Below are 24618 nucleotides of genomic sequence, written 5' to 3'. Positions count from 1 at the left end.
AAGAACTTACAGTTGGCTAGGGAGGTAGACCCATACTTTCAAGCTATTTTCCCAGGAGTGGTAAGGGGTTTGTGCAGTCGTCTGCTTTCTCTTACCCAGGTGGCTGCTTAGAAAGGCAGCTGTGGGCAAAGAAGTTTTCCAAGAGAAGCTCTATCCTATAAGTATCACAGTATTAAATATACAATCTGTGTCAAGCAGTGAAGCATCTGGACATGTGCAATATCTATTTTAAATAGAAATGAAGTTTTGTGTTTATGTCACTTAAACATTCCTCAGTTCACTCCATGATGCCTTTAACCATTGGAATAACCAAAGAAGATTCATCAAGTAAGTTGTAAGAAGGGGCAGCCAAGTACAACAGAATGTCCTTATAAAAGGAGAAACTCCGAATGCCACTCTACCCACAAAATGCTGCCTATTTGTTTTTTCTAAAACATTCTAATTTTTTTTTTTAATTAATTTATTTTTGGCTGTGTTGGGTCTTCATTGCTGCACGCGGGCTTTCTCTAGTTGCGGCAAACAGGCTACTCTTCATTGCGGTGTGTGGGCTTCTCGTTGCGGTGGCTTCTCTTGTCGCGGAGCACGGGCTCTAGGCGCACGGGCTTCAGTAGTTGTGGCACACGGGCTTAGTTGCTCCACGGCATGTGGGATCTTTCTGGACCAGGGCTCGAACCCCTGTCCCCTGCATTGGCAGGCGGATTCTTAACCACCGCACCACCAGGGAAGCCCCATTTTTTTTTTTCTTTTAAAAAAGGATATCTCCCCTAGAGATGTTTAAAAAACTGTAATTTTGCTTCTGAGGTATTTGCAAGCCTTGCCTCTTTGGTTTTTTGACGTCATAAGCATCCTGAATAAAATAACATACTGCAGCTCACAGGGAGACTTTGCATCTCTGCAGGACAAGTGTAATCTGAAAAGCTTCGAGGCACACACATAAAATTTTAACATTAAAAGTTGTTGTAACAAGAGTTTTTCCTATATTTAAAAAATCCACACTGAAACAAAGTCAATTAAATTTTATTACAACCAAGAATATAAAATAAATGCAATGTAATTTATTTTTGTCTTAACAGTCATTTCAGGAAGGATGTCAGGACAACTCAAAAGCGGGAAACACTCGGCTCCAAAGCAGCAGCTCATCCTGCAGCCCGCGGAGCGAGCCTCGCTGGAAGGCGGGGGGTGGGGGGCGGGGGGTGGCTGGCTCTGAGTGCACACCTCGCAGCAGTGTGTGGAAAGCACACATAGTCATGTCTATAATCGTATAAAGAGGGACGCGTGCAGAAAATGACTGAAAAAAGAGACAACGACAGGTACACTTCACAAATAGGAATTATGGGAAATACAAACTAGGCAGTTTAGAGAGGATATACTACATAACATATATAAAAAGTACTTTAAATTGTTAAAAAGGACATCTTCAGTCCAGATTTTGTGTAATACTTTTAGTGTCTACACAGACAAATCTTTAAAAAAATTAAATAGTATTAATTTACTAAATATTTAGGAGATAACAGTGCATTAAGGATTTTTTTTTCATATAATACATACATATCACTCCTTTGCAGTGATAGCACAGAAGAGTAAGTATGGCCTTAGGTACAACACATTTTTAAAAATTCCTAAAACAATGAACTTTGCTTTATGATATTTGTGACTATTCTTGAAGATTAAGGAAACCTAAACAGCTATGTTTTATATAAAATATTATTTATACTTGAATCCTTCAAGCCTCCTTTAGTCTAACTGCCATTTCACTGCCTTTCTCCATTCCCCAGAAAGATAACACCATAGAAGTTAGGATTCATAATTTTCATAGAATATTCCTTCATTGTATAGTTTCTGTTACATACAATTATTCAAAGCAGATTAAGCTGCAAGTCTTATTGTCCAACTATTTTTTCTTTTCTTTTATCTTTAGCAGAGAAAACAGCATCATTTTAGAGGCATACAACTAGCAGTTGCTTCACCAGGAATGAGGCAGTGATCACGTAAGCAAATGCCATCCCTTTCCATTCTTAAATGTAAATTGCGTTTACAAGAGCAAAAGAGTAGTGCAGAAGGCCAAAGTTCTAAGTACTAAAGTTTTAAAACCACACAGATATAAAAATATACATGTCCTTGGTTTTTGTATGTTACTGCATGATCTACTTCATCATAAGGATTGTTTCAGCCTCATAGTATCAGTCCTGCCACCAGGCTACTTTACCCTTGACTCAGCTGTCCTGAAACCCTAGAATCCCTTTTCCCAAACACACAACTTACCAGAAAGCTAACCCGAAAACTGATTTGTACTATGGAGCACAGAAGACCTTCACTTTGATTCCTTCCTTCTTTCCCATAACCTCCCCTGCTTTGGAAGGCCACCCTGCATTCTCAGGGGACATTGATGGTAATAAATATTTAAAGAGGAATGGGGTCATTTGGGGACCAAAAAGGTAAATTTTAACCTCAAAAAGCTTCACAGGTCTCCTTCGAGGTCCCACAGTTTTAGGGCCCACAAGTATGTTAAAGGCTTTGTTCCCCTTTACAAGGAAAAGGAAATTATGAACCAAAATTATTTCAAAGGGTAATGAGCACCAGTGGGCATCACCAACTCTCAGGCAAGAGCACAGGAGGAAAGGGCCAGTACCAGTGCAGTGACCAGAAACCCAGTCACATGTGTAATTGGCATATCTGGCTAGATCCTGTGTGGAGAACACTGGGAGCAACTGAAAAAATCCCCTCACAGTTTCTATATCAGTTCTGCCACTAAAATTCACTACATACAAGGAAAGCAGGGTAGTCCCATGATCATATAAGCGCATATCACAAGGATTTATATCAAAGTTGCTTATAAAGTACTAAGGGGCATGATATTTTGGTTCATGCACATATTTGGGTTCGTCTTTTACTAAATGTAAGCTCTCCTTGAGGGCAGGAACAGAGCTTCTATTTTCATCGTAATTTCCTACAAACACTTAGTTGTGTTCTGCCTACAAGGGCCACCCAATTGTTGTTGAAAGGCTGCTGTGAACATTTCAAATATATATTAATGCCTGTGGTGATATTAATTGCTGGCTTTCTTGAAGGTAGATAAGCATAGAAACCTCTCCATGACACTTGTTTATTACAGAGCAAAATTTGGAATAATAACTCTCTCCAAGTGGGTTTAGAAGTAAACGAATAGACCTTCATGTTCTAAGATGGTTTCATTTATAAGCCTGTCATCCCAGGAAAGCTTCCTGTCATGGAATCAATCATAAGCTCTTCAAGGACAGGAAGTATGTCTTGCCCTTTGTGTCTCACCCCCCAGCATAATGCTGGGCACGAGGTGAGGGTGCAGTGAGCATCTGATGACAGTGAGGCTTCAGGTCACAGGACAGAACTTTACTTGGGTAGCTACATTATGCAGAGGGCTCCTAATTTCTCATTTGCAAAAATGGAAGGGGTAAATTACTATGGAGACAATCAGAAATTCCTTCCAGTGGAGCATGTCAACAGTTTCATCTTCAGTGTTGATGAGTGTCACTGTATAGTCTTTGTTATTAATAATAAGCATTATAATGCTGAGATCAGTAAGGTCCTTGCTGGCTACAGGATCACATCAATAGTGCAAAATGTATACTGGCTTCTGTCTAAAACTTATTGTACTTGTATATGGACCCAGAGTATCATAACCAGGTAGATAAGTTCACAAAGAAGAGTTAAAAAATGCATATAACTTGCATATACAACAATCAGCTATTTCTTCTAGCTCAAGAAAACATTAAAACGAGGCTGGTGCTGCTAGTAGCATTTAGAAGAACACAAATTTCTTGCCCCTTACATTACAATGGGAGCTCTAAGTCTTTACATTTCCTTGTGACTCTGGGGAGCTTCCTTACGCTGGCTAAGAAAGAACTCAGCCTCTAATTCATAGATCATAGAAATGCAAATAGCACTTATCTAATATGTCGTATACTATCTGCCCATAGTTTAGGCACAATTATTAAGTTTTCTCCTAGGGGCAAAAGAAAGCATTCAGTGCAATGAAAAGATTCTTGATAGCATTAAGTTTCAGTAATAACAGCAAAATTATGCATACATAATACATACTTTAAACATGAACAAAACCTAAATTTTTAACATGCTTTAAAAATAGTCACTCTATGTCTAATGCAAATACGAATGGAGAACACTGCTGTTTATTTTAAAAGCAGATTAATTTGCAGGCTTCTATTTGAGTACCCTTGATTATGTAAGGAACGTTACTCAAACTGACCCAGATGTGAAGAAACCAACAGTTCTTTAGAGAAGCCAACTTTATGTACAATACACACTAAAAGCTTTTCCTTCCCTTTGATCAACATTACTCCTTAAAGAAATCCTAGTGCAGTTAATATTCTCTTCAGTTTTCTGGTGTGGGTCACCAGAGGACTGTATTTCATCAAAGCTCTTGAAACCCTTTTTAAAGTAGACGTAAGCTACATGAAGGTTAAAATTATAATTCTTAATTACTGGATACTATTCAGAATAAGGTGATTCTGGGAACTAAGTTCCATATGAATGGTTATATAAAAATTACCACATACTTTAGTTCTTCATAGCATAAAGCATAGTAACTGCAAAGATCTAGGCTGTTTTTGGTTGCAGGTTCCCTCTGTACCACCACTTGTCTTTTTATTAGACCTTCCCTGAAACTAGAGAAATAAAAACGTAATAGTAAAGTACTGTGGGACAGTAACAGTTCCCATTTAAGACTTCCATGAGCAAAAGAGTTATATTCTGTGAAAACAACATAGTGCTTTAAAAGGTGCATATTTACCTGTGTTGCTAGATCAGTTCATGAAGTACAAAACTATACACCACTGGAATCCTGTTTCTAAAACATTAAAATCCTAGTAAAAGAGCTTTGAAAAGATAAATCATAGAGATTGCTACAGCATGAGAAAGGTGCACCAGGAAATCCTTCCCCAAAATGCTGAAGGTTACAGAAGTTAAGTGCTGGGATTAGATCAGACGCTTTATCAGAGAAGTCACAATGGAACACATGCAGGGAAAGGGTGCTGGGGAAACTTCACAAAAATCTTCTTTAAGTCAATGAAGACATCAGTCAGTCCTGCAAAATGCTCAGTAAATAGTTTTCCTCCTAAGTGGATGAGTTTTAAACAGCATCAGAGTTTGCACTTTTGGTTCTCTTCAATGCAGACGTCATATTGCTGGAGTCTGTGCTCTGGCTGTAGCGGGTCAGTAGCGGTGGGCCTGGTGAGATGGGTGGTACTGTGCGCTCTGCTGAGATGAGGAGGAATAGCCTAGTGAGCTCTGGGACTGAGAGGATCCCTGAACACTGCTTTGGTAATTCAGGCGCGAACTGGAGTGCTAGGAGAAGGAAACAGGAAAAGGGAGTGACTGATGGAGGAAGGGAACAGCTCAAGATGCTAATCACAACAGGACGGAGAGATGAGCCATTCTCATCAGAGGCTCCGGGTTCTGACCCATCGTAGCAACAGTTAATTTAGTTTGTTAATACATTTTGCTGACTTGACATCACAGCCTGCCACCACTGTTCTGGCATGCACGAAAGTTGGCTGGATTTCTTTGGGAGATAAGCTACACTGGCAGCGAAAGGTAGAGGGGAAACTTAGGCTAATTCTGGTTAGTTTTTCTTTGCATGACTGAGATTTGCAAACAGGAATAATCAGTTTGGCATACTGAATCGGCGGTGTTCATAATGTACACTGACGTGCTGTTAGTTTTCTCATTATAAATAACAAAGTTGTTGTGATTAAGAAATCATCTTTTAGAGAAAAGAGTTTTCAGAGGGAGAGGCTACAGTGGCATCAGCAGCATCACCTACATGACAGAGCCAGGCAAGGTTGGGTAGGGGTGGCAGCAATAAGTGCTTTTGATAAACTTCAGGTAACATTTATTTATTTTTTTAAATTATTTATTTATTTATTTGGCTGCACAGGATCTTAGTTGCGGCACCTGGGATCTTTAGTTGTGGCATGTGGGATCTAGTTCCCTGACCAGGGATCGAACCCAGCCCCCCTGCATTGGGAGCGCAGAGTCTTAGCCACTGGACCACCAGGGAAGTCCTTCAGGTAACATTTAGAATTTTAAAAAATTTCGTATGTGAAAATTCTCTCAAGAGAAGGCTGAGACAAATGTATTTCAGTTCAATGTATTTTTATTACCTTAAATGAAACATTCATCTTCATAGTACCAAGGGCAAATATGAAAAAAATATGTAAAAGAAAAATTCACCTATAGAAATAAGAACATGGTGCCTGGTTAAATATTAGCATAGCTGGAACCAGCGTCTTTGGCTATGCCCAGAAGGCTGGTTCTTCCTGTGAGCAAAGTGGGAAAGGTCATATGTAATAAAGCTATTACTTGGAGTTAAAAATGTAAATGACCTTGAGGTGGCACTGGCGGTTTACGGAAGGACAAATCAGCAAGCGTGCCCCACTCAGCGCACAAGAGGCAGCCAAGCTGGACTTGCAGCATCGGGTCCAAGACAACAGAGCAGTAAGGTAGCCTTGGTTAAAAATAAGCCCGCTTAACTCCTTCCTGTGTTACACAACTCTGACTAGTTGTGTTGTTGTAAGAGGCCTTTCCAGATTCTAACTATGTTTTATTGTAAGTTTATTATGGAAAAAAAAATGTTCTTTCCATTCACAAAGCCTACAATTGCTGGGCTGGCTACGACTGCTTTTACTTTAGCTGATTAGACTCAGCATAATAGCTCCTCCGTACTGGATAAAGAACAAATGTGTCGATAATATGAGAGTTGCAGACAGGTGCAATGGGACTCCCTCACCCCTCATGCTAGTCTTTCCGACTAACTAGCTGAGAAAGCCACCCATTTCACAGATATGCTATTTTATTTTTAAGTAGACAGCTCAGTATGGACAAAGAAAAGCATTTGAAGAACTCCTGGATTTGAAAGGAATAAATACAATAGCTAAGTAATCTGTCCATGATCGACTATAATCAGGTTAATATAACACAATCAGAGACACAAAGATGAGCCAGTATGTAGTAAAGGTTTGTTGCTCATATAATAAGAATAAACTAATGTTAGGGGGAAAACTGACTTTATAGTAAAATTCAAATATGTTCATGACTACTACCCAAATAGCAAGCTGTTTTTAGCAGATCAAACTGATGCCTTGATTACTTTAATTGGAACCAATGGAAGTGCTATTATATACTCCTCTTTTTGCAGGGAATCTTCCAAGATAAGTTTTCATAGTTGTGCTGAGATCTTCAAAATGTAAAGCCAGTTAGACAGCTATTTATTATGTCTTTCTTGTTAATGTTTCTCTTGTTTGTTTCCAGTTCCTAATCAGTGAGTTTATATCTTCCTTGCCCGTGGTTTTGTTTTCTGTTCTCTCTCTCCTATGTACTCCTTCTCCACCAGTTCCCTGAGGGACTGTGGTTCTAAACCTTTTTTTTTTTAAACCTTTAAGTTTCTTTCCCTTCTTAGATCTTTTCTTACCTTGTTACTACCTTGAAAACTATTTTTTCTCCCAAGAATCCCTACAGTTTTTACCAGTATTTTTACTTCTCTCTCCAAATACCAATCCTTAGAATTTTTTCCTTTAATTTCCTGAATTGGTAATACAATTGTAGTTTTCTTTTAAATCTTAATAACAAAATGTATTTTCTAGTCTCAAGATTATTTCTAGTGAGATTTAACAGTTATTCCTGAGAAGTCTCAATCTTAGTCCCTTTCTCTTCTGTGTTTATGTGGCTACTTACTGATTATTTCCTCCCAGTGATGGCAGATCCTTCTGAAGTATGCTGCTTACTTTTTTCAAAATAAGCAATTGAAAAGGGAGAGGAATGGTGGCTTATCTATCTAGGTATCTTTTTCTGACCCAAACCTGATAGGCAGCTGTAAGGGTAAAATGAGACATTTTCTTTGAGGAGGAGCTGCCTGCCTCACCTTCCCTCCTCAGGGTTTTAGGATAATCAAGTCAAGAAACAAAATATCTTGCAATTACATGAAAAGACAAAAATCTTCATTTTCATATAATGCCCTAGAAACAGGATTGTACAGTTTGTATAGTCAAACTTTAGAGTTAAGTACCACTTAATTCTAAAAGGATCTACTATAAAAGTCTACTTCCCATTTTATAAAATGTATTGTTAAAAAAGAGACAACAGGCTCAAAATGGAGTCAGTTGTGCTAAGCCCACATCACCAAACTGAGACTTAGTGCCTAACCTAATTGCAGTTTCAGCTCCTCCCAGGAATGTACTCCTCCCCAGTCAGTCTGGAATCTCCTAGTCAGCACTAGAGAAGTAATCTACTTGGTAGACTCCTGTAGTCCCCAAAGGAAGGTGCCCGGGCCTGAAACAATCAGCTCTCTGTTAGAGCAGTGTCCTTGTCCCACCTCCTTCTGCCTATAAACGTCTTCCATGTTGTACAGCCCTTCAGAGCTTCTTTGTATTTGCTAGGGGAGATGCTACCTGACACATGAATCACTGAATATAGCCAATAAGACCTTTAAAATTTACTCAGTTGCATTTAGTTTTTTAACAGTATATGAACATTAAGAAGTACAAAATTCAGGGGAGTACCTGATAATCTGACGGCATTACAGGCCCGCCTGAGTTTGTGCCTGAAGGCCCTAGCCGCGGTTTCTTGTTTGGAGGCACCTGATTAAGGCCGGAGTCCTGACTGTGCTGCAGCCCTGCTCCGGCGGCCCCAGGCCCCGCCCCGGCCCCTCCTGCAGTCCCGTTGGCCTGGGTGCTGTTCTGCTGCTGCGGGGCTGCCTGTGGAGGGGCTGCTGCCTGCTGCGGCGGGGCTGCGGGCTGCGGATGTTGGTTCTGCTGCTGTTGCTGATTCTTGTAGAGAGGAAAAAAAAAAGCAAGCTTGCTGTGGAACTAAATTACATCTTCCATGACACGATATGCACATGAGACTGCTGACCGACCTGGGGAGGGGCCTCTGGGCGACACCAAAGTGACTGGAATGACCGGAGAGTGGAGCAGCCAGGGAATACGGCAGCTCCAGAAGTCAAAGTACTGAGCCCCGAACAGGACCCGTTCTCTGACGTTCATTTAGATTGCACAGTAACCCTCCAAATCAGTCACAGGCATCCCCCTGAGGAGCACAGGCACACAGGAAATAGCAACTCATTAAAACAGCTATAATAGTCTTTTCAATCAATTTGGAAAAGTAGGGCTGTGTGGGGAGGAGTCAACTGCAATCAAAGAATAGAGTGATGCTTTAAAAGCAGCCTGCATAAAGTGACGGCAATGACACTGAACAAACAAAAAGCAAGAATTAAGAATCAGGGAATAAGACAGGCAATAAAACAAATCAGGAAGTTCATTTGTCTGTGAGTGCATATTTCAAATCGCAAAGTACATCTACAGTAAAGTAAATACATACTTAGATAAAAGGCAGTTAAATATATAGGAATTATTAAATTATCCATTCCTAAGTGCAGTATATACCTTGTCACCTTTCTCTTCAGGTTCATCTTCATTAAGGAATTCTCGTTTGGGGTATGGAATCTGGCAGCCAGCAAACACACTAGAAACCATTAAAAGAAAAAAAAAAGAATTCATGTCATGATGTAAAATCTACAATATCACTGACCTTGTTCATTTAAAATTCCACTTTTTTTCTTAAAAAAGGTTAAAATTTTTTTCTTAAAATTCCACTTTTTTTTCCCTGCTCTTCATCTGTGGCTGGTTGTGCCTCTCAACACAATTTAAGCAATAAGAAAAGAACAATTTGTCATCTAAGTTTTACACTAATTGCCACTTTCCATAACAAATCTTAACTGTGGTTAGCTAGTTGACATATATGACATAGAAATTTCTCCACAGCACTAATAACTGAATGTGTATTTGCTTCAACAATGAAAAATAATTTTCTCAAGAAAAGCTGCACCTCTAATAAATCCAAGCACAATTTATATATGTGGGTGTAACAAGGATGGGGAAATGGAGGAGTCTGGTTGTACAGTAGACACAGAATTTTAAAATCTCAGTTCCCTACTGATTTGGTGTGAACTGTTCTGGCTGACCAATCTATAAAAGTCCCATCTGTTCTCAGCTTTAGTTTTTATCTGTAAAACGGATTAATGGTCATTCCTAAAATTCTTGTTTTCATTCACACCTCTCTACAGCTTTGCCTGTTTCAAAATACAGGACCTCTCTCTTGACTAGTTTTTCTCGGAGGCGGTATTAACAAAGAAAGTAAAATACTTCAGTAACAAGTGCTTCTCTTGCTTTCAGCCACCATCCAACATCCTCAGCCTGGAGCAAAGCACACAGAAAAGGAAGGATACATACTCTAATGTCGGCAAGGGGTCCTCCTGAAAATAGGGATCCTGCAGAGCCTGCTCTGAGGTAATTCTCTTGGTTGGATCCATAGTAAGGAGTTTCTGAAGCTAGAATAACACATAAGAAATTGACAGCACATGAAAAGTTTGTTTCCAAGTCAATGTTTTGACTTTTGTGTTAATGTCTAATAGAATTAATATCAAATGCCATTTTGTATAGCTCACCACGATATTAATACACTAGACATTTATGTGAGACTAGCAGAAATCATTAGCATTAAAGACCTTTTAGAATTTAAATTTTTTTCTGCTGATAAACCACTGGACAAGGCTAAAAGTCAAGGGGGACAGCTCAAAAGAGAAAGATTTAATTTTGCCCCAGCATCCACCAATTTCTTTTCTTTCTAAAGAGGAGGAAGAGCTGGGACAATTCCGTGGTAAGCAGGGTCGGGTGAGGGCTGTGCTAAAGGATCCAAGTTCCCAGTCTGGGAGAGATGCACCTACCAAGAGGAACACTTTGCTGTCAGGCTTGACCTTGTGTTTCTCCATGTACTTTATGAGGCTACTGTTGGCGTACCTGCAAAGACATGAGAATCACACACTATTAAGAACACTCACACAATTTATAATTTTTAATGGGAAGTTCCAAGATTGGTTTTCCTACATGGTATGTGTTAATTTAAGCCATTGTTTTTTCTGATTAAAAAGGAACACATAACCAAATGTTGGTAAATGTGTGAAGAAATAAGAATTGTTACACACAGCATGTAGGAGTTTATATTGTTAAAATTACTTTGGAAGATAATGACTCATGAACTATAAGAGTTGAAAATGTGAGTATCTGGTGACCCAGCAATTCCTTTCCTAGGTACATACTCTATATCAGGAATATCAACCCCTCAGGCTGAAGGGTGAGTAAATGGGTATTCATTTTATTATTCTAAATAGACTACATATTTTCATCATATATATTCTTTCCTATATATGACATATTTCAAATTAAAAAGGTCAAAAAATAGGTAATATATGTTCATGGTAGAAAATTTAGAGAATATAGAAAAGCATAAAGAAAAAAACTGAAACACTCATAATCAACCTAGCAGCAATAAAAAAACACTGTCATCAAGATTTTGATAATTTTCTTTTGGCATTTTTTCATGCATATATATGGTACAAACACAGAGGCATTTTTGTTTTGTTTTTATAAAATTAGAATCATACTATATAAATTGTACTTTCTTCACTTAATATTGTGTTTCATAAACATTTTTCCTTGCCAAATGCTCTTTAAACTTATTATTTGTACTGAATGTATACTTTCTACTGTTACTAATGATGTTTGTTTCACAGCAGTTGTAAAACGCAGGTTCTTGAAGGTCAATCCTAGTACACCTTGTAGGGAGACAATACTGCATGGCAGGTGAGAATCAGAGACCCCTACCAGACCCTGGCTCAATCATTTACCAATTGTGTGATCTTGGGCAGTTAGTTAACCTCTAGGAAAGCCTTAGGTGCCTCATCTTAGCTATGTGTGGCTGCTTTGATTGCCTTCTCAGGATAAATTCTTAGAATTATTAGGTCAAAGGGTATGTACATTTCAAAGCCTTCTTGCTACACAAACCTGGCCCTCAGACCAGAAGCAGGGGCACCAGAGAGCCTGCAGTAGGAACGCATATACTCAGGCCCTATCCCAGATTCTGAATCACAATCTGCATTTTTAACAAGGTCTCCATGTGATTTGTAGGTACATTAAAGTTTGAGAAGCATTCATTCTCACCAGTAGCATATAAGTAAGCGTGCCCATTTTATTATATACCCTTGCCAACACTAGGTATTTTTATTTTAAAAAATCTTTGCCATGTATATTAATTTAACAATTATTTTCCTCTAATACCAGGAACATTTTTATGGCAAGGTAGCCATTAAGTTTGGTAATGGAAAGAAACTTGAAAGTTTATGTAGAAATGGAGTCTGTCAACATGGCTTTAGTCTTTATGTTGAATCAAATGATTTCTTGGGTTAACTCCAGATTCTAGGTTATTTGTTTCTATCATAATATAAAGGTCTTGAAGTTGAGATTGCTCAATTCCCATTGTGGTTTCTTATTTTTCCTAGTATTAAAGCTAAGATAAATTCTTTGTCATTTTCTGAATTATCCTCTTCCAGATTTGCTACAGTTTAAGAGCTGAACAGTTTTCAAAGTAATTCAAACTTTTTATATACATTATAAAGCATTTTATCAGACCATGTTTATTCGAACATTCAATTTTTAAAGTCAACTTACTTATTTCCTTTTAATTCTATTTTCACCTTGCCTTCTAATGAGCTAATAAGAGCTGACACATTGGAAAGATTACAGCATCTTCTGTTGTTATCCTTCACAGTTCACTTTAAGAGTAATTTTTTGGTTCTTTTTATCTAATATAATGAAAACAAATTATTATTCGTTTACTTTTTATGTCATTTGAAATAACATTTTCTGGAATTTTTTTCTTTATTATACTTTAGTGACATGTATGTATTGTATTAGATTTAGCTAATTTTTAATAAATTCCTTCTTGTCTTACGCATTAGTAGCCTGATTTTACGTGGATAAAATTGTCTGCTTAGGAAGTATGGGCTCTTATCTCTGAACTTTTCCTATTACCTTTCTAACTGAATTTCATTTATCTTTTTAAATTTCTCTCCTTTTATTTCTGGTTATTGTAAATACTATGATTTTATGTAAAATTCTTCCTCTCGCCTTTAAATACTAAGATAAAATGTTAAGTGCCTTCATTAATTTTCTCTATCTTTTATATTACTAGTGTATCGTCAATTACTTGAACCACTTTCATTTAATACCCATTTGACAAGTAGCTAATGAGACTGCACTAATGTACCAGGCCCTGGGGATACCTATAATGGTGTATAAAATAGGCACCATCCATATTCTAGAGGGAAAGACGGTAACTGTTCAAAAGCCAACTGCAGAGCAAAGTGATCAGTGCCAAGAGAAGCAGCACAGGATATGCTATGGGAGTACAGAGGGGAAGCACCTAACTCAGACTAGAAGGTCAAGGGGAAATCTCGTCAGGATAGAAGGGAAAAATAAAGGAGTTAATCTGATGAAATGGGTGGGAGGAAGGTACATCCCAGACTGAAGGAACAGCATGTGTAAAAATCCAGAGGTCAAAGAAAACTTAGGGGTTTTGAGGCTCTTAAAGAAATTCATGATGTCTAGGCTATAGAGTACAAAGTGGACAGAGGTTTAGGAGATGAACTTGGTGATGTAGAAGCCAAGGCTCTGTGAGCCATATTAAGAAATTGAGAGCAATGGTGAATTAAGAGCAACTTGAAGACTGACATGCTCAGATGTGCTTCTGGCAATGACTGCAGTATACACAGTGAGGTGGAATGAAGACTGAAGGCAGAAATCACTTAGGAGGCCGCTGCAGGATTCCAGGCGAGAGACAGTGGTGGTCTGGCCTACAACAGTGGCAGGGTAGACGGAGAGAAATACAAAGATCCAAAGGATATTTAGAACAAAGAATTTACTAGATTTGCTAATTGTTTAGACACTGGGGGGTAAAATGGAAGACAGTGAGATAGAAGAAGGATCAGGGATATCTCTCAGGTCTTTGGCTTGAACAGTCAGATGAATCATGGAGCCATTTCCTAAGATAAGAAATATAGTGGGAGGAGAGGTTTAGGAGGACAGATGATGAGTTCAGTTTTGGACATGCATTTTGAAGTATTTATGGGACATTCAAGTTGGGATTCCATAAGGCAATTAGATAAATGGGTCTGAAACTTGGGAAAGCGATCTGAGTAGGATGTATAAATTGGGAGCTATCAGCATGACTGATGGTACATTGTGGCCATCAAAATCACAGAGACTGCCTGGGGAAATGTCTAGAGTGAGAAGAGAGCCCAATTCAGACCCTTGAGCAATGTCAGTGCTCTTCTTAAGGGATGAAAAGAGTCAAGGACCCTACCAAGGACTGTGTAAAAGAGAGGCCCAAAATGATTAGTGCCATTCTCTGCTCCTCTTTATGATGTCTGCTTTTGTTCCTACAAGCCATCCTGTCCTGAAATTTTTCTGTTAAGTTGCCCAAGGGAGAACCTCTTCCATCTTTTCCTCTAGGTGTGCACATTTATAACAAACTCCTCTCACTTCTACTCAGCATACATGTCCCCACCAGTTTGTTTTACACAAATCCCAGGCCATGTGTTCTTCCTCCTGCCACCCTTCCTGGTTGCCTAGCCCAGCGTTTCAGTCACCAGTCATTACTTAGATAAAGACACAATCATAGTTGTGGCCTTGAACTGAGCCTTTATAAAGCTAAAACAGAAGAGACATTTAAACTATCCACTGACCCTTAAATTCTTAAAAGTTTTTAAATACTACAGCCTAAGCCTGGCATATATGTTAACATCTGGAGTATCTTCTTTAAATCATAAACATAATTAATACACTAAAATCTAAGTTTCTGGTTTAAATAATCTCTATCTTTTTAGAAAAGGATTAATTTAAATATTCCCATTGAATATTACTTATATGTAATATGGAATTACTTACGTTGTTCTTCTAAAGTCTTTTTGAAGTGTGGGGTATTCTGGCATCTTTCTAATATCTTCCCAGTCTTTATCTTACAAAAAAATATTGAATGTTGTTATAGGAAATAATGTGTTACTTATCAAAAATCTAGTTATTTTAGCTTAAAAATATACATTAAAAATACTTAAAATATGCTTTTCAAAAAGAATGTTTTTGAAATATGACTCATTATTTTGAAATACATAAATAAATTACCTGCAGGAAACCCCATGACACTAAATATCCGATCTAGTTGATCATGATGAAAGGGATTGCTTGTTTTTATATCTTCCTGACGACAGTGAAAAATAGGTTCTGAAGTCAACAATTCAGCAAATATGCAACCTATTGCCCATATGTCTATAAAGGAAGAAAAACAAGTTTTTGCACACATTTATTATATTTCTTTGGTTATAATTTCTGGGTATAATCACAGCCTACATATAAAAATACTTTTTGGGGTAGGGGTATGGACGAAATAGGTAAAAGGGATTAAAAGGTACAAACTTTCAGCTATAAAAAAGTCAGAGGGATGTAATGTACACATAGGGAATACAGTCAATATACTGTAACAAGTTTGTATGGTGACAGATGGTAGCTGGACTTATTGTGATTATTTTATAATGTATAAAAATATCAAATCACTATGTTGTACATCTTAAACTAATATAACATTGTATATCAAGTATAACTTTTGTAAAGAATCCCCAAAATAAAAAAAATTTAAAAAACTTTTCAGTGAAGCAATACATAAAATACAATAAGTATATTAAGAAAACATATATATCACATGAAATAGCTGTATCATCACATAACATATTGAAAGCCAAATAAAATACATTTTCTTGTAAATTTCCTGATCAAGATAAGCTTGGGAAACTCAATTTAGCAAGCAATGCATTTACTTCACATTTAGGCAAAAGCCTTTCAAACCACTATTAATAATTCAATCGCCAAAAGAGTCAACTGATAACCTACTACAAGGCATAATACTCAAGATCTGATAGACTGAAATAATATCATCGTCAGGTATGGTGATACATTTCTTTAAAGCAATCAGATGCGTAATGACAGAGCAGAATTTCTGAGTTGTCAGTCTAGACAGACAGTACAGATCACACAAGATGATTTGGAAAAACTCAACTTTTGTCTGAAATACACCAACTTCAGATTTGTCAACAAACAGTAAGCTCTAGAAGCTGATAAATACAAGTATATATAGACATTGCACGACACCAGTAGAGAAAGATGTGATCTGAACATATTCACTTAGATGGTGCCCCAACTCTCCAACGTGCCAAGATAAAATTAGGCATCTTTCAAAGTTTTATTAACTATTTCAAATAACCAGTTATGGATTATTCTATTTGGATTTTATACATTGAAAGACTATAATATAGTTTTAATTTAGATTCTGAGTATAATGTTATATTCACAATGTTTTGCCAAATGTACATGTGAATTAATTTTTGTGAGATGTTCATACTCGCCCACTTAAATAAATGCTGTTTAATAAGTATTTTTTTTAAAAAGAACACACAGGACTTCCCGGGTGGCACGGTGGTTAAGAATCCACCTGCCACTGCAGGGGACACGGGTTTGATCCCTGGTCCAGGAAGATCCCACGTGCCATAAATACTGAACCTCATGCACCTAGAGCCCGCGCTCCACAACAAGCCACCGCAATGAGAAGCCCGCGCACTGCAACGAAGAGTAGCCCCCCCCCGCCACAACTAGAGAAAGACCGCGCGCAACAACAAAGACCCAACACAGCCAAAAATAAATACATAAATAAATAAACTTATTTATAAAAAAGAAGAATGAGTGAATGTGTGTATTTATTACATCTGCTATGAATACATGTCAAGCCTAAAGATAACTAATGTAGGGATTACTCTTTTTCTATGTCTTAGCTTTTTTCTTAACTTCTATCCAGAATAAGTAATTGGGACTTGACTAAAATTAGAAATTAGCAATTATGTTTTTATCTTTAATTCATAAATCTTATTTTTACTGAGTAAGTAAGTCGCAAGCTGGTTAAAATTCAATTTCAGTTCTCTTTACCCTGAGGAAATAAGAAATATAGTTGGTTTCCAATTCATACCCAATTACCTTTCTTTCCAAAAAAACACATCTATTTTTTATTCCAACAGCAGAACAGTTAATCAGAAAATATTCATAAAACTATGCTTCTCAAAGTGTGGGGACCACATACAACAGAATCACCAGTGGCACATGTTAAACACAGGCCTCACTACCATGGGTTTGCTAAGAATCTCTGAGAGTGAGACAGATTTTGGTGGGGCATTATTTAGTTTAACAAGGTTTTTGGCTGAACCTGCCTTTTCTTACTGGAAATCTCCCTTCTAGACATAGACTGCATAGTGCTTGGTAAGAGCCCAATGCACATGGGTGCCTGCTGTTATCACACCCTGTACTCCCACCCTATGCCCTGGGTTATCTCACCATCAATCCTGTTCTAAGGCACCACCTGTTGCTTCCAACTGACACTCCCCTTCTCTCTGGCTTACATTTGGTTTCTTCCTATCCTCTGGTGCCTTCTGAGATTGTCTAGATTTTACTGTTCTCAATAGAGAGACCTAATAACAGAAAAAGCAAACATAATTCTAAATGTCTCAAAAATATAGCCCCTCAGTAAAAGTCATTCATTGGAATGTAAATAGAGTCAGGGTCTGATTTTCACTCCTCATTCTAAGGACCGCTCCCATCCCTTCCATTTGCTTTTTGTAGTTCTCCTTCATTCAAAGACAGCTGCCACTGTCCTTGGCGGACAGAGTGGCAGCCTCCGGTAAGGGGCCTTATTACTGTAAGCTCAACTGCCAGGGGACAGGTCTAAGTTCAGTCTCACACTCCTCTACTATCAAACACAAACTGGTTTTCCTCACAGTGCAGTGGCTACTCATAGCCTTTTTCACTAATTTAACAAAATCCTTTAGCAGTATTTATGAAGAATTATAATATTCCACACTGTGCTAGCGTCTCAATCCCTAGACGAAGAAAGTATAAATGTGTTCTGGGTATCTGAGTTTTGCAGAAATCAGACCTCCTGACGAATGAGGACATTACTATATTTTAATTTTTGTTTCCCTTTTTACCCATGAATAGGTTAATTATGAGTCTAATCTTTTCAAACGTGAGAACTTCATTTATAGTTCTTTGGCTGCCAGGAGGTTTTTCCTAAGCTTAATAGAAAAAGGATTGAGCTTACTTGTCTATTTTTAATAATTTTATAGCTTAAGTGCCTTTATCAAATAGAACTCAACAAAAGCAGCTAAATGTAGTCAAAACAGACATTAGTCTAATACAAGTAAACAGAAAATTCAAGAAAAGGAAAATTTAAAGAAACACACTTAGCAAATTTAAGTACCTTACAGAACTAGCCCTTCACATTAACGGTACTATTTACTCCCTCCTTACCCTCTCTTTTTACCTCCTTTAAAGCAATATCTAGGTCTGAGGACAGGTCTCTCTTCCTGACTCCCTCAATTAGCAGCTGGGACCTCTGAGGACACTGTAATGACAGGTAGCAAAATCTCTGATGCCTCTGTTCTGAAGGAGACTTAAAATTTTACAGAGTATGTTTGTAACAGGTTTTCTTACTCAGTTCTTTCGCTTGGTGAGATGGCAAGATGCTGAGCACAGCTAATCTACCCAGGCTCTATTTCCTACCTTAATGGAGAGACTGCCATTCTGAAAACTGTAATGGCAAGAGAGAAAGATTAGTCATATTGTTTCTTGCTTAGGAAAGGACTGACTGACTAACTTTTCCCCAAATAGAAGGGGCTCTCTCCAATAACTACACTACTCCCGTTTTTGTTTTTCTTTTTGTGAAGAAAACAAGTCTAAACCTCTCTCCAGTTCTTCTGATCGATAGTAAGTAAAAAATAACATTTGCATGTTATCGTTTCTATAGCAACTCAACAAGATCAGATACTTCTAACCTCTGAAAGAAAATGATTTCTTTTTTTAAAGGAATCATATTCTATATAGTTAAAAATCCAAATCTACCAGAATATAAAATCTGGGAATATAAACAACAACAGGACTTTTACAAAGAAATTTAAAGTGGTTTTAACAAAGCAGCTTTATTATTATACCATTTAGTATTTATGATAATGCAATATCATATGATATTGATATGATAATGCAATACTTACCAATTATAAGTAAATCATTTTAGACTAACTTACCAATGGCCTTTGTATAATGCCTTGCACCAAGCAAAAGTTCTGGAGCCCGATACCAAAAAGTCACAACTACTGGATCCAAATCTGCTAGTGGCTTTAGAGGAGAATTGAATAATCTGGCAAAACCCATGTCAGCTAAAAAATAAAATAAGAAATCAGGTTGGCAAGCTATTATAACCATGCAAGGTTGATGACAATAGCCACTAACCTTATAAAGCAATCCTTTTTCCTCTCTTTTCAACCAGTGGTCTGTACCAGGCACCAGATCTCCCCTTCTGAGGTAGATACTATTATTGTGCCTATTTTATTGATGAAGAAACTGAGGCTTAGAGATATTCTGACTTGTCCAAGGTCATAGAACTAGTAACTACAGAGTCAGAATTAAAATCCAGGTCCTACTTCAGATTCCTGGCTTTCAGAGACAGAATAATATTCTTAAATATTTTTAAAATAGAAAATAGTCTAAAAGTTTCCATGATTAATTATGACTTCTGTATGCCTATATATCGAAAAAAACCTGACTATATCTTAGTTCAGTGTGTGCTAGAGTTGGTTGGCTCTTATGGACCCAGTAGAGCCGATTTATACACATCTTTTGAACTCAGTGTTCAGTAACGTCATGTTTGTGGCTTGAAATTGGCTATAGTGGGAGTATTTACATCATGGAAAACAGCAAATGCTACAAATTGGGGGTTTTTCCCCCAGAGAGCCACTTGTTGTATAGTTACCAGCACATCACATACATGTTTCCAAGAACATATATAGAACACATAAGAGAGAATGTTATAATTCAGCATTTAACAAAGGTCTGTACCAAAGCTAACTAAAATGTTAGAGGTACACAAAAGTAGTAAAAAGACTATTACTATAATAAGGTGTTGGTGACTAATTTTCTTAAGATTTCCTAAAGAATAAATACCTAATACCTATAAAGCACTTTAGAGTTTACAAATGATTTTCACATACATCATACATCACTTCGTCTAATCCTCATAAGAATGCTGGTTTAATAAGTACTGCCCCTGCCACACTTCTGTGATGAAGAATCTAAGGCCCAAAGCAGTTCAATGACTTGCCCAGAGTCACAGGGATAGGAAGTGAAAATGCCAGTACAAACAAAAAGCACGTTACAATTTAGCAGCTACATTCTTAACCATGGAACTGATATCCAATAGATTATACATATGATAACTGCATGTCACAAAGGCAAAAATCACAAAAATGATAAACCTCTACAATATGAAATATATAATATACACAGTATATTTTGATTGTTAAGGGTCGCTAGTATACTATACAATGCACAAATAGTACACTAAAGTTTCAACTACAAAGTATCATTTAATCTAAAACCAATATGCTATGATATACATTAAATTTTTAATTTACAGTGATTTTGTTTCTTTAGAGTTTGAATAATTTACAAGACTTTCTGAGAATGCTTTGGAGGACCCAGGTCTTAAAAAATAAAGCTACCCAAGGATGCCTGTGCTGATGCCTACACTTTCTTAAGCAAATTTCCCTATAGCAAATGCAAATATTCAAAACCATTCTACCAATATTACACCTACCTCAAAGCACTGCTCTATATATTTAGTAGATGCTGATTGTTGCTGATGGCAAAGTAATATGATGGAATACTCTTTCATACATTGAAAAGCATGCTATTTTTAAGTAAAGGCTAAAGCCAGTATTTCTCCCCTTATTCTCCACCTTCTTAGTTTTATATAAGCCACATCTATTCACTGAAAAATGAAATCAAGGCCAGACGAAACAATAGATATTCTTAAAAACAATTCCCATCTATTGTATGAACTTTAAAGGAGTTTCAAACCATTTTTCAAATAATTCCTAATTTAGACAAAAGGTAATTAGCCTAAACATTCCTAACACCTATTTTCCTACAGTTAGATATGAGTGAAATTGTTCAATTCAACAGACAGGGGTAGTAAAATTCTGGTGTGGGTGCTAATTAGACAGTATCAAATGATAGAAAAGCAGCAGAAGGCAATGTCTACTGCCAAGGAGCTTACATGAAGGTGAGATGACAAAATACATGGAGTAGATAAAAATAAAAAGGATAAGTACTGTAAGACTAAAGGAGAGTTGCTGCTGGTTTCTACTAGACTTGAAGTCCCTTGAGGGAAGAGGTTATGTCTCCTTCACAGTTTTACCTGGAACAATGTTTGATAAACATTTGTAGGAGTGGACTAAATCGAAAGTGGAACTTGAGCTGGATTCTGAAGGATGGATCATTGTGAACAGTAAAGGCGGCAATGAGCATTTTAGGTAAGGCCTGGAAGTCTTCAGGTTGCTGGGGAGGGGAAGCCTCAGATACAGGGAAGGGTACAGTATGTTTTCCACTTGACTATACTTTCCCTTTCAGTCAAAAAAGAACTGTTATAAAGTGTGAAGCATAGACATCAGAGCATTACTGATTTTTAAAAAAAATAATGTGCTATTAAAACAAAATTTAAAAACAATTTAATCAACTAGATTAATTGTTCACTAGACCTTTAATACCAATTATTGCTTACTTTTAACCCTGATTTTATCTCTAATCTTGGATAGAATTATAATCCTAAAACTCTTAACAATAAGGCAATTAACTGGCCTGGCTAGAATACAGAGTTTATGTTGAGGAGTAGTAGGACTATTTTGGAGAGTAAGGAGAAGACATTAAGTTTGGTGACTGGGATAAATGTGATGACTGGTACAGCATGGGAGAGTATAAGATGATGATGATGAATTTGGTTTGGAATTAATACAATATAGGTTGCCAGCAGAACATCCAAATAGAGATAAACATTTCATCTAGGGTGAGAGAATAGAATTTGAGATCCAGATCTTAGAATCATTTTCATAGAACCCAAGCTTTTGAGGCCACAACTTATCAATTCCCTAAAAAAGTAATTGTAGAGGGAGGCCATGTCCCAAGCCAGTGCCTAGGCTGTCTTGAAACAAAAGGATAATAGGAATAAGAGGCAAAAATGAATAAAATACAGAAGTAACAGCAAAAGTAGTAGATAGAATTACACGATGTCATATAGACCAAAGGAAAAGACGGTCACAAGGCCAGACTAGCCAGAAGAACAAATAACAAGACAATAAAGGAAAACAACAACTAAACACAGGCCACTAGATTTGGTAAGACAGAGATCATAGATGGCCTTTTAGAGAGCAGTTTCAATAGAGGGGCGGAATTAAGACGTCAGATAATAACAAATTAGGGTAACTGAAACCAATGCGTAAACATCATGTATTTTAGAAGTGGAGGAACAAGGGGAAAAACTGAACAAATGGTAAAGAAAACAAAATGGATATGAGAAAATTTATGTTAAACTGGGGTGAGGACTATGGAGAACAGTATGGAGGTTCCTTAAAAAACTAAAAATAGAACTACCATACGACCCAGCAATCCCACTACTGGGCATATACCCTGAGAAAACCATAATACAAAGAGTCATGTACCACAATGTTCACTGCAGCTCTATGTACAATAGCCAGGACATGGAAGCAACCTAAGTGTCCATCGACAGATGAATGGATAAAGAAGATGTGGCACATATATACAATGGGATATTACTCAGCCATAAAAAGAAACGAAATTGAGTTATTTGTAGTGAGGTGGATGGACCTAGAGACCGTCATACAGAGTGAAGTAAGTCAGAAAGAGAAAAACAAATACTGTATGCTAACATATATATATAGAATCTAAAAAAAAAAAAAAAGATTCTGAAGAACCTAGGGGCAGGACAGGAATAAAGACACAGACGTAGAGAATGGACTTGAGGACACGGGGAGGGGGAAGGGTAAGCTGGGACGAAGTGAGAGAGTAGCACTGACACACACACACTACCAAATATAAAATAGGTAGCTAGTGGGAAGCAGCTGCATAGCACAGGGAGATCAGCTCGGTGCTTTGTGACCACCTAGAGGGGTGGGATAGGGAGGGTGGGAGGGAGATGCAAGAGGGAGGGGATATGGGGATATATGTATACATATAGCTGATTCACTGTGTTATACAGCAGAAACTAACACAACAATGTAAAGCAATTATACTCCAATAAAGATGTTAAAAAAAAAATTGGGGTGAGGATTATGAATGTTTAAAGGTGAAGAGGAGAAACTTGAGTAGGGGAGAATGGAGATACTGTAATAGGAAGGGCTCAAGTACAGCAGGAGATACTTAGAAGCTAGGAAGGACATCAGATAGGACTTAGGAGAAAGAGTCACTCTTTCTCTGAGACTGTTTGAAAGGCAGAGCTGTGCTGACAAAAAGTGGTCAGTGAGGTCATACCAGATAACTCCGATATCACTAGGCAGCAGTGTTTGAAGGGAAAGAGACCCCAGACTTGGAATTCAAGTTCTTCCTTTGAAAGGCTGAGTAAGCTAGTCTCTCTAAATCCAGCTTTCCTTATCTGCAGTATCTACCATAGAGGGTGGTTGTGTAAAGCAAATGAGATAACGTTTGAAAGTATCTATCTTAGTATCCCCCATAGAAGGACTATCCTTTATTTCCCTTTCATGAGGGTCTAGCAAAAACTAGGTACTCAATAAATGCCTCCAAGTAAAAGTGTGAGAGTGAAACAGAAAAGTAAGGAGCGGTAGAAAGGGGATGGGAGGGAGGAGGGAGGAGGAAGGAAAGTGGAAAGGGAAGGAAAGCAGCCACCTGGTTCTTAACTAACATAAACAGAATTTTTTTATGACTCAATCTCAGTAATCTCAGAGTAGAGGTTTAAAGAAAGAAAAGTTGGTTTAGAACAGCTTCTTCAGGAACTGGGCTAGTGAATTAATTGAAGAACTAGAAATCCAAGCAGCAGGGCACGCTTGGTTGAAGCAGGATAGAATGAATTTGTAGTACGTCAAGTTAGCACAATTCCGCATCACTTCGAGCATGATATATTCTAACAGCAAAGAAAGCAGGTGGATGAAACAAAATTTACTTTAAGATCTTTCTAAAAAGCATTGGACATTCAATAAATGTTAAGTTCTATTATAAGAAATTAGAACAAAGCATTTCTTAGCTCATTTTCTCCCCAAATATGTCATAGGTATAAATGATGCCAATTTCTTTCAGAACTTTCAAGTTGCAAAGAAATTTTTAATACAGAGACAAGACTTCTGCCAGTGCCTTAATCTAAGACTGGCAAGCAAGAGAGTCTATAAACATATACATTCATTTGGAAAAGGTATGTTAGTACCTGGCACAGGACATGTGGTGGAGGGAGGGGAGGGCGGGGGGAGGTATCTGTGAAGATCTGTATGTACTAGGTCAGGGTGGGAGGGATGTATTCCGGGAAACAACATTTGGTAAAGCTGAGACAAAAGTAAGATTCAGAGATTATGTTTAGGGTGACTGTGCAGGACAGTAATAGTAGCATAAACACATGCTCGGGGTATTGTATGGGAATGAAGTTTTTGCTTGCGTCAGCTTAGAATTATAGAGCCTTATTTTGGGAATAAATCTGAGGGATTTTACAAACTATCTATCTACATTTCCCAACATCTTTTCTACAAATATTATGAGGAATTAATTTTTAAATTAACTACTTAAATAAGAG

The 24618-nt window shown here is 37.5% G+C and overlaps 1 protein-coding gene across 6 annotated transcripts in view; it reads right to left on the bottom strand.

Moving 5' to 3' along the window:
* Positions 1–1001: 1001 nt before the first annotated feature.
* Positions 1002–24618, bottom strand: part of CDK19 (cyclin dependent kinase 19) — a 181196-nt gene continuing 157579 nt past the window's right edge. For all 6 annotated transcript variants that reach the window (XM_007190694.2, XM_057528026.1, XM_007190698.2 and 3 more), the window contains 8 exons: positions 19058–19189; positions 15063–15206; positions 14829–14898; positions 10772–10844; positions 10278–10375; positions 9432–9510; positions 8550–8816; positions 1002–5337 (listed from right to left, as the gene is read on the bottom strand). In XM_007190694.2, the coding sequence (XP_007190756.1) occupies positions 5206–5337; positions 8550–8816; positions 9432–9510; positions 10278–10375; positions 10772–10844; positions 14829–14898; positions 15063–15206; positions 19058–19189 (995 nt within the window). In that variant the 3' untranslated portion in view covers positions 1002–5205. The remainder of the gene's footprint in view (positions 5338–8549; positions 8817–9431; positions 9511–10277; positions 10376–10771; positions 10845–14828; positions 14899–15062; positions 15207–19057; positions 19190–24618) is intronic.

The sequence above is a fragment of the Balaenoptera acutorostrata genome, chromosome 14, assembly GCF_949987535.1.
Source record: "Balaenoptera acutorostrata chromosome 14, mBalAcu1.1, whole genome shotgun sequence".
Taxonomy (NCBI): domain Eukaryota; kingdom Metazoa; phylum Chordata; class Mammalia; order Artiodactyla; family Balaenopteridae; genus Balaenoptera; species Balaenoptera acutorostrata.
The sequence above is the reverse complement of the archived record's forward strand: the minus strand, read 5'-3'. Positions and strand labels throughout refer to the sequence as shown.